Source organism: Stegastes partitus, unplaced genomic scaffold (assembly GCF_000690725.1).
Source record: "Stegastes partitus isolate 25-593 unplaced genomic scaffold, Stegastes_partitus-1.0.2 Scaffold1, whole genome shotgun sequence".
In the NCBI taxonomy this organism is placed as follows: domain Eukaryota; kingdom Metazoa; phylum Chordata; class Actinopteri; family Pomacentridae; genus Stegastes; species Stegastes partitus.
The window spans coordinates 2,319,350-2,333,602 of record NW_007577732.1 but is presented as its reverse complement, the minus strand read 5'-3'; the positions used below and the strand labels follow the sequence as shown (position 1 = coordinate 2,333,602).

General features: G+C 41.4%; 2 protein-coding genes across 3 annotated transcripts in view; one reads left to right on the top strand and one right to left on the bottom strand.

Annotated features, from left to right (window-relative positions):
• The window catches only part of macrod2 (mono-ADP ribosylhydrolase 2), a 415,533-nt gene that overhangs the window by 329,005 nt on the left and 72,275 nt on the right, over positions 1–14,253 (bottom strand). The gene's annotated exons all lie outside the window — the stretch shown is intronic.
• flrt3 (fibronectin leucine rich transmembrane 3) lies at positions 897–11,325 on the top strand. The gene is made up of 3 exons (XM_008306007.1): positions 897–1,166; positions 6,371–7,087; positions 8,147–11,325. Exon 3 carries the CDS (start codon positions 8,189–8,191, stop codon positions 10,139–10,141), a length of 1,953 nt encoding a protein of 650 aa, XP_008304229.1. The 5' UTR covers positions 897–1,166; positions 6,371–7,087; positions 8,147–8,188; the 3' UTR covers positions 10,142–11,325.

The following is a 14,253-nucleotide window of genomic DNA, read 5'->3' as shown; positions in this document are numbered from 1 at the left end:
ACTGATGCTTTGGGCCTAGATGGAGGCAAATCCACTGTTTGGCTTCATTTAAACCAAAGTGAGTCAAACAGAAAGCAAGAGGAGCAAGAGTCAGTTCAGGTATGTCACATCAACTACATGTCCATCTTGTATCCACTCACAGACACACATGCGTGGCATTTTGTATGTACGCATACAAATTCAAAGCCACACACACACACGCAGACCCACATATTAGAAATAAGCACATCTCTGAATTCTTGTTATAAATTATTCCAGTTCACTGCGACAACATCATCCAATATTCATAAGCTGTCAAACTTTAAAAAGCACGCCTGGTATGTGCTTCACACAAAGAAAAAAGCAACGTTTTTATTAGCATTTTAGATATTGTTTATTTTTTTTTACTCTTGCTGGACAAAACAGTTTAGATTTAGAACTGTGAAACATTGGATTCTCTGGTTCAGAAAAGAAGAAAAAAAACACTGTAGATAAAAACACCTGCAAAAGTGATAATCGACAAATTATGACAGAAAAAAAAACTAATTAGAAATTATCCTGGCACATCTGTAACAAATAAGTTAACAAGGGTGTATCTCACTCTAACCAACGTGCACACACATACTGTACATTTCCACTATTTTTTTTCCTCCTCCCTCTGTCTTTTTCCGCCAGCCAGCATCGCTTTCCAACCAGTGACTACTCCTCATCTTGAGTGCACACATCTGACAAGGATGTGAGTGCCTTTCCCCTTTCCTCCACTCCCCCTAGTGCATCCAAGCAACACTGCATCCTGCATCTCCAAACAGAGAGAGAGAGAGAGAGAGAGAGAGAGAGAGAGAGAGAGGCCCCTCCTCCAGATGACATCAGTCCTCTATTGAAGCAAAGCTAGAGGCAAACACAACTCCACATTTGTATTGAGATCTACCCGTGCACCTATGTCCTCGCACAGCCTACAGATTGTGTATGTGTATGAGGGGGGGGCACCAGTAAACATAGCAGTGCTGCTACAGATCAACTCCAAATAGACCTAGCCTTGTGAGTGAGAGGAGCTTTGTGCTTTTTTGGGGGATCTGAATTTAAATCTTCATAGCCTGGATTTGGATTATCTTTTTTTTTTTCTCTCTCTCTCCCACTTGTGAATTTAAGAGGATACCTGTTACATTTTTTGGGGGTTGATTATAGAGGTAAGTGCGTTTTTTGCTGGTACAGTCCTGTTGGGAATGCATCCTTTTCGTCTTTTGGATCTTCTTTCTTGGCAGAAGGGATTGAAAGTAATGCGGAATCCTCAGGAGTTGCTTGTACCTAATTAGTTGCCCTTTTTACCCCTCGTTTTTTAATACTCAAAAAAAATCAGCTTTCTTTGAAGTGAGAAAGAAAGAGATATAGGTTCATAAAATAAAATAAAAAAATAAATCGGGAGTGCACTTTTTTTTTTTTCTTCCAAATAACCAAATGATGCGCTCACACACTGCACATCATTCTGCTCAGCTTGGCGGATAAAAAAAAAAGAAAATTCATCTATCTGAAGGCACTTTGATGCCTGCTGCTGCGTCCCTCTTAATTCACCACAAACACCAAGTCTGCTTTTTGAGACACGCAAAAAAAAAAAAACCCTCTCCATCACATTCAGCCTCAGCACAAAGCTCAAAACGTGGGGAGAGAAGTGAAATCTCCTCGCAGCTTTTTTTTCATATCCCCTTCCTTAAACCGGTGTGAAAAAATAAGAATACGCAAACTTGACGGGATTAGCGGTGGCTGTCTGATCGAGCCTCGGTGTCGCAGCACGGAGAAGGCGCCCCGGTGCGCTGCTGAAAATTGCAGCGCAGATCCCGCCGAGTTTAGACGTGGAGGAGGGGGGGGCAAGCTGGAGAAAAACTCCGCTAAATGCGTCTCCGGCGTTTTGCTGTCAGGACGGACTGTTCGTATACTGAGAATTTACTGTGCAAAAGAAGAAAAAAAAAGTCGTTTACACACTGACCCTCCCCAAAAGCATCATAGGTTGTGGGGCGCAGTCATTAAGGACCCCTGGAAATAAATGGGGGAGAAAAAAAAAACGCACGATCCATTGAAGTTGCACCACATACTGTAAGGTTGCATTAATACCTCAAAAACAAATACGTGCCATTTGTGTGCACTTGCAGCTCTGTGCCAAGCATGCAGATATAAACGCGCTTTACAGTAAAGAGAAGCTCATATGGAGGACTGACAGTCTAAATGTCAATCTGTGATGCTAATGAATCCCCTTTCTCTTGATTCTAACTGATATTTATCCCATTAGAGCAATGCAATAAAGTGGACGCCTTCTTGGCAACACCAGGGCAGGGACAGTTGTTAATCCAATTTAACACAGCCTTTTATCTTCATAAGGTCATACAGGCTTTAAGCATTGACTGTACATATATATATCTATATATAGGCTGCAGCCTAATACCACTGGATGCAAACTTGACTTAAATATTGTCACGCAATGTAATGGTGGCTCACTGTTGTTCATTGTTGGAGAGACAATAAAAATAAATCGGCTGTTAAACATGGCAGACATGAGGACAGACCCAATTGTCTTCACTGATAACTGCCTGAGGCAAAAGTCCCCAGTCAATTGCTTTCAGAGGGAATTCACATTGCAGATTAACAACTAACCAGGTCACTACAAATGGAATTTTCTATGGCCAGAAAATTTAAAGCCTAAAATATGTATCACTAGGTTTAAGGGGGGTGGGGGGAGTAATGATATGACTTTTGCAACTACCAAGACATATTTCAGATTCAACACTGCAATCTAAGGAGGCCCTAATTCAGGTCTTCTCATAATTTATTAAGCAGTATCTTTTACCGTCTACCCCAAGCTTGAAGAGACAAACGGTTGCTGAAAGTAAAAGTACAAACATGAGTTAAATACGTGGGAATAAACTCGACAGTATGACTCAAAAACAACTGTGGATGTTCAGTAGGGTGCTTAAGAAATCCCTGGATTTTGGGTAGGTGTCTGGCCTACACCGAGATGGGCTCCTGCAGCTTAATACGAGTATTCAGTGTTTTGGTGTTTGCTTGTCACATACAGACACACACATACATTTTATCTTGCAGTGCCTACCACCCCCATGTGGGGAAAAACAACTGCAGCTGCTACAGATCTCTCCTTTCAGGCTACTACAAAAGAGAGACCCCCGCCTTGTCCCAGGCCTCTGTATGCTCTTAATGGGCCGGCGAGAGTATCATCTGTTCAGCCCGGCTAAAGCCAGCACCAGGAGGCCACATAGAAAATCCGCAAAACTATCAGAGATTTTTTTGCCCATTTTTTCTGTTTGGCTTGAAACGTGTCCTGTGTCCCTGTGAATTCAGATGTGACCATGAATGTTCCATTGTGTCCCCGCAGCACAGTAGGCCGCTGCCAGGTGTCTTGACATACAACTTACTAAAATGTTAATCAGCGACAGACGCGAGGTTTTACATCACACACATACACAGAAAAATGAGCAAAGCTCAACTCTATTTCAAAACAGAAAATCAATCATTTAAATACTATTTTGCTCTCATTTCAGGTGAACTTTAATTGTCCTTTACCAAAGCAAGTGCATTTGTTTTCAGGATCATACAGCCGTAAACAATTAATATAAAACCTATCAACTTGCCAATCAATGTCGCACGCACACATTTCAGACTAAAATCTGAACAAATTATAACCCACAATAACTATATTGTGCACCATCAATCATAATTCAAAATTATATTTTGAATTAGAATGAATAATCAACAGCAGATACAAACAACATTGATTTCCCAATGGAGAGCTCTACTGTGGTTCAAAATTAATTTCAGGGCTCATGAATAATTTAACAGTCAGCCATTGCTACTTCTGCAGCTCTTTCCGCCCTAAATGCAGCCCATGTCATATTATTCTGTATTTTACTTAACTAGAAGTCATTATAATCTGCAATACTTTTGACAGGCATGAAATTGTTTCTATTTAAGTTTTTTCTTTTTTTTTTTTCCAAAGGCTTTCTTGTTTAGTGTATGACTAGGGGGCACAAAGTCTTGTGCTCTGTTATTGCAGACTAATGTGCATTTATGCGTGTTCAGCTCACAATGGCTATCAGTGTCCAGCTTTGTGTGAGCCTCCTACGCTCTCCACTAAAAGGTAACTAGCTGTACACACACTCACAATTTTACCAGGATGCTCAATTTAACTTTGCCCGTTCAGATTAAATGAAGCAGAATCCACTTTGACTGCTAGAGAAATCCCCTGTCCTGCCGGCGGAGCTTATTAGAACGATGGAGAAAGACATCCATCACTAAAAATGTTTAACTCAGCGTCTATTGCTCTCTAAACGATTGTGTGCACATGAATATAGCATGTGTGTGAGTGCATATAGCTGTATAGGTGCATATCATTCGAAGCCGCAGTAGGAAAAGCTTGCATAATGCGTTCAGATAAGTAGAGGCATTTTTAAATTGTCTGAATAAAAGTTTTTAAAACGTAAACCCCCTCTGTGAGGCTGCACGGTCCACATGCTCGCCTTGTAGCAAACAATGGAGAGGGGCCACTCTCCTGAAATCCGATGAGCGTGGAAAAAGAAAAGGGGGAAAAAAAAAAAACATCAAGCATCAAGGCCTGACTGTGCTCCTTGTAAAGTAAGCATGATGTGCTATATGTTTGAAGCAGACATCTGATAAATCACACACAATACAACATCACACACCCTGAGCCTATGACAGATTATGCCACAGTATGTTCCTAAATGATTAACCAGGCCCCCTTGCTCCTTCTACCAGACACTAGATCAGATTCTGTGATCTCAGGTAACGGAGTTGCAGTGGCCAAAAAAGGCAAACTAACCGCAAATGTTGAGCCAAATCATATATGGGAGTATTTATGTGAAGAATCATCCCTAAAAGTCTGTTATTCCAAGTGCAGACATGCCTTTCTGGGTTGATAAGACAGGCTCGAGATATTTTTTTTTCTCTTTTATGTAATGCAAAGATTTCAAGGATTCAAATCAAGACTACATACTGAACAATATTCAGAGGATGGGGAACTTTTAGGTGAAAAAGGCTATTTAAAATTGAAATAGCTTGACTAAGTGCTGCATTAAAAGTTCATTCCAGCAGACAGACATCACATATCCTTCTATCATCCCGCCATTTTCTAAAACTCCATTACTAAATTTAATCTTTTTTTTTCCCTTGTCAGACTCCTTTATTCCACAAGTTAGTAGAGGTCACATCTGGTGCTTTTTTCCCCAGACTCTAATCTACTACTAATGTAATACTGGACCGAGGGCCCGTGTTTAGATGGAACAGAAGGAAGGGGGGTGTTATTATGAGACAGCATCTCAGGAGTTGTAATCGAGTTACAAGCCTCTCAATTCCCTAATCTTCTCCTTGTCATGGGTTACAACTGTTAAATGGCCGGGCCTCTTGTTCCTAATTTACCTTTGCATGTTTTACAGCACACAGTGGCAGCCAACAGGTCACATGGACAGCTACGTATCGGGGCGCAGAGCTATTGTGTTGTGAAAGGAAACATAACATTTGCTTTGGCAAAGGAAATTCTATTTTTACAAACAGAAACAGCATTCATAGAATGTAAAAGAGAGGATGGGGTGGGGATAGGAGGTCACAGAGAGGAGCTGGGAATGACAGGGATGGATGCAGCCATTCTCTTCTTCATACGAAATTCAAATGCGCTTCATTTGTCATGAGAGCTTTTTAACAATGCGAGTAATTCACTAAGCACTTAGTGGATCTGTTTTCCCTCACATGTATAGAATCTGGACGAGCCTTGTTTTCAGACTAGCACAGACTGCATTTTTTAATCGCAGGACTAGTTCTCTTGTAAAACACCAAAAGTTCAGCTATGCAGTGAAGTGGACCGAGAAGGGCATTAGGAGCTCCACCCTCGGCCATTATTGAGTTGGGGGTCTAGATCACCGTTGTCTTTTGTATGCACATGCATTCTTTCTTGTATCACCATAGAAAAGAAATTTGGTCTGTTAGAGTAAGTGGCTGTAAAAGGTCAACAGGCTAAATCAAAGCATAGAAGAAAGGCTATTTTTAAATACAAATTCACAATGTAAGGCTGGTCAGAGATCAGTATCAAACACATGTCTAAGTAGGATTAGCATTTCCAAATATCAACATCTATTTCACTGCAAGTGTCATCCTAAAATCTACGACTCAAACAAGAACTCACTTTAAAACTGTTCACGAAGAAAAGTTAAATGAATTGTACCTAAACAATTAAACTCTCTTGGAATTACATGCAAAAAATTGTTTTTTGAAATCTATATTAAAATATTACTCTTTCATCACCTGATCATCAAAAAAATTATAATTTTTTTAGCTGAATGTGGGCACTAAATTTGTTATTCTGTTCTTTTTTTTTCAGAGCACCACCCCAGGTGTGAGGAGGGCACAGTATGATTCAAGCTGCAGATGTGTGAGAGGCTGGGCCCAGAAGGATAAGCAACTCGCCCTGTTTTTCTCCTTAGAGGAGAGGAGAACATTGGTTATCTGCTTCAGGAAAGGGGACCAGAGCCCTGGATTAATGTGTATACAGGCTCAACAAGGGAGCAGAGGATTCTGGGTTACCTGAAGACGTGGAGTACACAAGTGAACGGGCCTGGATTGAGCCTGTGGCAGAGGGGATTGGCATGGCTCAGACCAGCTTTGTGTCAACTCATCATGCCTGTCGGGCCTGATTGCAGAAAGGAGCCTTTGCTAAAGCTCGCCCTGTCCAACACGCGGATCACTATACAACTCCCAAAAAATCTAATTTGGGGTTATGGCTGTTGAGCTTGACAATTGCAACGGCCATTAGGATTTTTAATATTACCTGAGAGTGCATGCTTTGTCAGTGAGAGGGGATGCTTTTTGTACAGGCTTATCTGCCATGGTAAAGGCATTGAAAGCATGAGCCTCTGACAACACAGTGGAGGTCATCGTCCAAACAAGGATCCACTCAGCAAACACTGACCAGGTCAGGATATCACAAGAAGCCCCTTGGACAAACTTTTCCTTTCAGAAGGGATAAGAGAAAATTCAAGAGGAAATCTTGATTGGATTTTTGGTGGCTGGAAAGGATTTACCACGTCGTATAAATCAGGTATGACAAATACAGATGGCCTTGCTTTTTTCCACTTCACTGACTAGACCACAATTTTCTAATGAGATGTAGAGGAAGAGAGGTCATGGCAGGAATGCATAATTAAAGCAATAATTCAGTATTAGCCTAATTAAAAAGGAACTACACATCGCTGGCAAAAACAGACACAAACAAAGACAAACAAAACCTTTTGCTGTTTTGTTCATATCAAGGCTATCTGCTGTAAGTTTATGAATTTTGACATTGAATATCTTGTTATTTCAAAGGATGAAGTAAATTTTGAATTGTTTTTTTAACTTTTACAGCAAAGATCAGCAACATATTGTAGTGCAAAGATAACTGAAGCTTAAACATTGATCTTGTAGTCTCAGACAACTGATTGGAAAAACATGTCATTCTTGGCTCTTAATGTGCTATAAAGTTTGATCAAACCTTTACACTGTGAAAAGGGAGATTTTTTTCCCCTGTCTTGTAAGAGGTCAGTTAAACCCGAGAGTTTAAATGGCAAAAGACATGGGTAATGATCTAACCGGATTTAAAGTATGTCGGTTTCACAACAGTCCATCAACAATGCCTGACTTTGTTCACCCTTGTGGACTGTAGTGATGAAAGACAGCCTTGAGGTAGAGAAACGTGTCAAACAACTAGGAAATGTATTACATTTCACAAGCCAGGGCCAAAATGTCGAGGCACAGAGTTTTAATTCACAGAGCTGAGAAGGTAGAACATTTCTTATCAAAGGGAAGAAAACAAAAGCAGTTCTATTTCGGATGCAGTTTAGTTTTTAAAGTTTTAAAATGTATATTCCAGTACATATAGAGATGTAAAGCTGGAAACTGTTTATAGTAAAAACAAAAGATACTTTTTCACTGTCTGGTAATCCTAATGATCAGTTCATATCAATTTAATGGGAAGAATTCAAACGGATTCTTTCAGCAGTTATTTAATCTAGAAAGTGCTGCAGGCAGCTTTTCAAACACCCACCAATTATGAGAACAGGAATTTGGCTCCCCTTTAAAGGGCTTGTGCATTAAATGTACACTTGTGTCTTTTCCCCAGGGGTTCTTGAGTGATTAGACTGCCAGGCAACACACCTTCAAGATGGTGCGTCAATGCAAGTCCTTTATTCTCTTCCTAATCAGGATCGGTCTGCTGCTGGGTCTTGCTAACCCCTTGGTGACCTCCGCCTCATGTCCCTCAGCCTGCCGCTGCGATGGGACCTTCATCTATTGTAATGACCGTGGCCTGACTTCCATCCCTACTGGCATGCCCCAGGATGCAACAGTGCTCTTTCTGCAAAACAATCGCATTAAGAGTTCGGGCATTCCTGCCGAACTCCGCAGGCTCTCGAATGTGGAGAAGATCTACCTTTACTGCAACAATCTGGATGAGTTTCCTACTAACCTTCCTCTTGGGCTAAAAGAGCTCCACCTTCAGGAGAACAACATTCGGATGATTACCCACGCCTCTTTAGCCCAAATTCCCTACATCGAGGAACTGCACCTGGATGATAACTCTGTATCAGCAGTCAGCATAGAGGAGGGGGCCTTCAGGGACAGTAATCACCTCAGACTGCTTTTTCTCTCCAGAAACCACCTAAGTACCATCCCTTCAGGGCTGCCCATGAGCATCGAGGAGCTGCGCTTTGATGACAACCGTATCTCCTCCATCTCAGAGCAATCACTGCAAGATCTCATCAACCTGAAGCGTCTAATCCTGGACGGTAACCTGCTCAACAACCGTGGGATTGGGGAGATGGCTTTCATCAACCTCATCAACTTGACTGAGCTCTCTCTAGTGAGGAACTCCCTGACATCGCCGCCAGCCAACCTGCCAGGCACCAGTTTGGAGAAGCTGCAGCTACAAGAGAATCACATTAACCGGGTCCCACCTGGGGCTTTTGCCTTCCTTAGGCAGCTGTACCGCCTAGACCTGTCTGGTAACAACCTGAGCAGCCTCCCGCAGGGTGTATTTGAAGATCTGGACAATCTCACACAGCTCCTGCTACGCAACAACCCCTGGCAATGCACTTGCAGGATGAAATGGGTGCGTGACTGGTTGCGGTCGTTGCCATCTAAGGTGAATGTTCGTGGCTTCATGTGCCAGGGTCCTGATAAGGTCAAAGGAATGGCAATTAAAGACCTAACTACCGACATGTTTGACTGCATAGATTCAGAACTCATTCCCACTTATGAGACAAGCACAGTCTCCAACACTTTACGCCCCTCACAGCCACAGTGGCCCTCGTTTGTGACTAAAAGGCCCATAGTGAAAGGGCCTGACATCAGTAAGAATTACCACAGCACTACCACCTCTTCAGGCAGAAAGATCATCACCATCAGTGTGAAGTCAAGTAGTGCAGATACAATACACATATCATGGAGGGTGTCACAACCCATGACTGCTCTACGGCTCAGCTGGCTAAAGCTGGGACACAGCCCTGCCTTTGGCTCCATCACTGAGACCATTGTGCAGGGGGAGAAGACGGAGTATCTGCTCACTGCACTGGAGCCTGAGTCTTCCTATAGAATATGCATGGTTCCCATGGAGACCAGCAACATTTACCTGTCAGACGAGACCCCTGTTTGCATCGAGACAGAGACTGGTTCTCACAAATCCTACAACCCGACTACAACTTTAAACAGAGAGCAGGAGAAAGAGCCTTACAAAAATTCCAGTCTGCCTTTGGCTGCTATCATTGGAGGGGCTGTGGCTCTTTTGGCAATAATCATGTTGGCACTGGTGTGTTGGTACGTCCACAGGAATGGTTCACTTTTTTCCAGGAACTGCACCTATAACAAAGGCCGTCGGAGAAAGGATGACTATGCTGAGGCTGGCACTAAAAAGGACAACTCCATCCTAGAAATACGAGAAACTTCTTTTCAAATGATACCTATAAATCACCTGCCTGTGTCCAAGGAGGAGTTTGTGATACACACAATTTTCCCACCTAACGGCCTGAGTTTATACAAAAGTCCACATACCGAGAACAGTATTAACAACAGAAGCTACAGAGACAGTGGAATACCAGATTCTGACCATTCCCATTCATGATATTGCGCACGGACATTCACGATGAGTGTGACTTAAACAGAGTGGCAAGACTTTTACAAAACACTGGATCTATAAGACTAAAGAAGCAATGTTCTGTACATTTGCCATATAATTTATATTTAAGGACATTTTATGAAGATGGAGAACGTTCCCGTTGCAGGCCATCACTGAACCATCAGTGGGTATTGTAACTAACTGCAATTCTATATTTTAGGGATTTGTAGTAATTTGTACTGTATTTCCTTTGCTTAAGGTTATCGACCAACAAAAGAAACTCTGTGTTCTACTAAGATATGATGACTTGTCAACTGTGAAAGTGGGTTTTCATTGCTGTGTTGAACAATCAGACTTTAGAAAACCTTGTAGTATAAGCACAGGTCATTCTTTTAACTTTGTGGCTGTCAGAAAAACAAAAAGGCAAAAAAATTACATGACGTAAACTAAGGCACAGCTGATCAAGTAATTCACAAAGCAGGCATGTTGTCCTCGAAAAGAATGAACAGGCAGTAGCTGTCTCCACATACTACGGACCAAGAATCTTACTTTAGTATTCACCTGGTGTGGAGAACGAATAACTAAAGATGAGGTGCCATGCCTTTTATCTCTGCTTTGTTCAGTGTATTATTTTGTTCTGTTTGCAAGAAGAAGAAACACAGCAAAGCAACCCAAGCAGGGTTTCAATGTTTCTGATAGGATTGTAGGCCACAGCACAGGGCAGAAAAAGCACACCGACCTTAAGGAGCTCTCTGCTCCTCAAAAACAAGTAGACAGGACAGGCTGACACAGAGGACCCCCCACTATCTCTATTTGTACAAGCCAACAATGGCCAAATGACAATGGCGGCATTCTTTAGTACCATGTACCATACGTCATTCTAGTCACCAGGCCAAAAAGACTAAACATGTTGGCTTTCTTTAGAATTACCACCGTGTCAGCAATTCCTTGTTATGAGTATTATTTTGTATTATTTTCCAAATGAACACTTTTATGTTGCCACAATTTGAAGTTAACTGTTCTTTACAATTGAAAACCAAAGTGCATTGTATGCCCTTTGGCCAGTCTTGTATGTGCCTTGATCCAATGCTTATTGTATTTAGCTTTTTAAGAAACCAGTGACTTTTTTTCATACACACTTGAATATGAAAATATTGGTCATATTACAGAATAAAAGTCGACAAAAATATCGTTGCTCTCTCTTACCTTAAGTACAACAAACTGCACTCAGAGTAATATTTCTATTGTTCTGTTCAACTACCGCTATCTCACCATGGTTTGCTGCGATTGCTCAATTTATTTTTTTTATACTCGAGAGAATTTCATCTAAGTGCCGTGGAGTAAGAAAGACGGCTACAGGGGACCCAGTTTTATACATTCACATCTCAAATTACCGACTATGCACACAATCTAAAAATGGAGATGAAAAACATAACCTACTGCATTTTTATCCTTCATAAAGATCTGAACTCAGAGGCCTTATTTCATAGCCTTAAGACTACATATCCTCTTCCAAGACATAGTGAACTCTTTAACAGTAACCCAGATACACTTGAGTTTTCCACTCCATGGGCAGTGTACAGAGCAACATCTGCTCGGGGCTGCTGTTGTTCTTTCGTGCGGTGAAGTCATGTGTGACTTATCCGATTGGCCATAGAGAGAAATATCACAGTAGAGCAGAAACTGGGCTATAGAGACATGGACTCTAGGGTTTGATGAACCTCCCAGGCACCAGGGCAACAGAAAACTAATAACGAGCCACCATATGTGGGGTGGTACAGGCAGACCCTGCTGGTGATGCCCATCTCTGCAGAGGACAGGGTATATATACACTCCTCTGGGCTCCAGGCAGCATACTTAATGACATGGTTGCAGCTCACCCCAGCAAGGGCCCATGAAAACTTACACAGGCAAAAGCAGCAATAGAGACTCATTTTACAAATCCAAGTAAAACAGAACATCTTGTGAAAGCTTAAGTAAAGTTAATGCATTTCAGATTATACTCTCTAGTTTCTGGCACTGACCATTCTCCTACACAAAAGCACATAAGTATTCAATATGTATCACAAAAAAAAGAATCTCATACCCACATTCACACACCCACCAGCTCTTAACACTGTGAAAGCTTTAATTACAGTAAGGGGAGCCGCTAAAAGCTGCACAAGTGATCCAAACCTTAAGTATACAGTAACTCTGCCCTGTACACTAAATATATACCACATTAACTGCAAATTAAAGTAAACAGATGGTCTACTTTTAGAATACTGAATAGTAATAGTTTCCATATGAATGCTGTCGATAGTTTTTTTGTTCTTTGACTGTTCAGCCGCAGTCTTATCTTGTGCGTGTAAAGAACCTTGAGGTCAGAGCTGTAAAAAGTGTGGCTTCCTACAAAAAAAAAGAAGAAAAGAACGTGCAACAATCTGTTTTTGAAGTAAATTACAGTGAACCAACTAAAAACAAAAAATTTCTCATATCTATTATTGGCCTCGCTGAAAATGCGTAAGCAGAGATCTCAGCTGGCTTCACAGCATCAGCTTGTCACTGATGAATAAGGTGGCTCTGCAGATGTGGAGAAAATGGAAATTTACCCTATTGCTTAAACAGAGTGACCAAATGTCTAATAATTGCCAGAACTTTTTAAAATGTTTCAGGCATTTTTTTTGAGTCAGAAAGACTAATTAAAGTGTCAATGAGATCAGTGCAATTCCTTTATGCAGCAATCTTATAAGATTTATTGACGGCTTTTGGGATTAAGTAAATTACTCCCGTTGGTTTGTGGTGATTGACATACAAAGACCACTTTAAAGCTCTGAGAATGAGTAAGCTGTTTTCACACATTCACTCACCTGCGTGATAAATTACAGTTTAGCTAAACGGGCAAAGGAGCATGCTATTGTTGTGACTTTCACTGAAAATAATACAGAAAACAGAGTAGCTTTGTGCTGACCCAAGTATGAGACAAAATTGATGAACCCGACTGCTGACAACCCTGTGTGACCTCACTTATCACTGATGACCCTTGACCCATCTGTCCCTTTTAACAATTACTTAATCACTCTCAAGTTCTCACTGAGGTCAGACAAGTCTTTAAACAACACAAGCTACCCGATACATTTGTCTCCTGTGTGACACACACAGAGCCTAATTATGTTAGTCTTTTATGTAACCCAGCGATTAAAACTAATGGGGGCAGCTGCACTGTCTGCCCCAGGCTGCTGTTATTCCCATTGTAATGTACTGGTCAGACAGCCGGTCACATTTGCATTCCTATAGATACTTGCATCAAAGCACCCCTGGATGACCTCCCCATCGCCAGTAGCTAGGCACGTTTTTACTCCATCAGCACCATCAGTAGGATCAAAAAGTACAGGCCATGTGACCCTATAACTGATTAGAGTTCACTGGGGTCAGGTCAGACACAGTTCAAGGATCTCAAGAGATGAAAAATTGATGCTATCAGTGCCCACAAAACACAGCCAGGGAGGGTTTTTTTTAGGCATTCTGTCCACCATAAGGATGCTATGCTCAGGAAAGGACCCCCTGGCATTCATTACAGGGCATTCTTATCAGGAATGGTAGAAATTATGGACAAGAACAATGAAGAAAAGGTCAGATGTTGAGCTAATGGCTTAATTGCTTTCAGAACCATACAAAGCCACACAGCATCCATCCGAGTATGTCAATGAGCTGAGACAAAGCGCATTAGATTTCCGCTTTTTTAATATATCACTTTCAAATGAGATGGTTTGTCAACTTGATTACGCATGCTAGACTCGGGCATCTTGATAAATTATAGATATGAAAAACACAGAACACAGGAAACACATGTCAAAAGAAACCTGGTGAAAATTAATTTCATTGTGCTATGTAGTTGATATAAACTTGGAGATTTAAATTAAAAGCTGTAAACATATATACACATCTAATTACATTCTTCAAGGCTCCCGCAACTAGATAGTCTCCCAGCTTTATAAGCAAGTAAGGTATTTTTTTCAGCTGCTACGTTTTAGGAAAAGAATCACTAGCTGTCACACTTACACTTTGTATTATCCTGCCTTGTGTTTCCAACATGAGCCATTCAGAATGAGTAGCATCCTCTCAGTCCACCAGGTTTA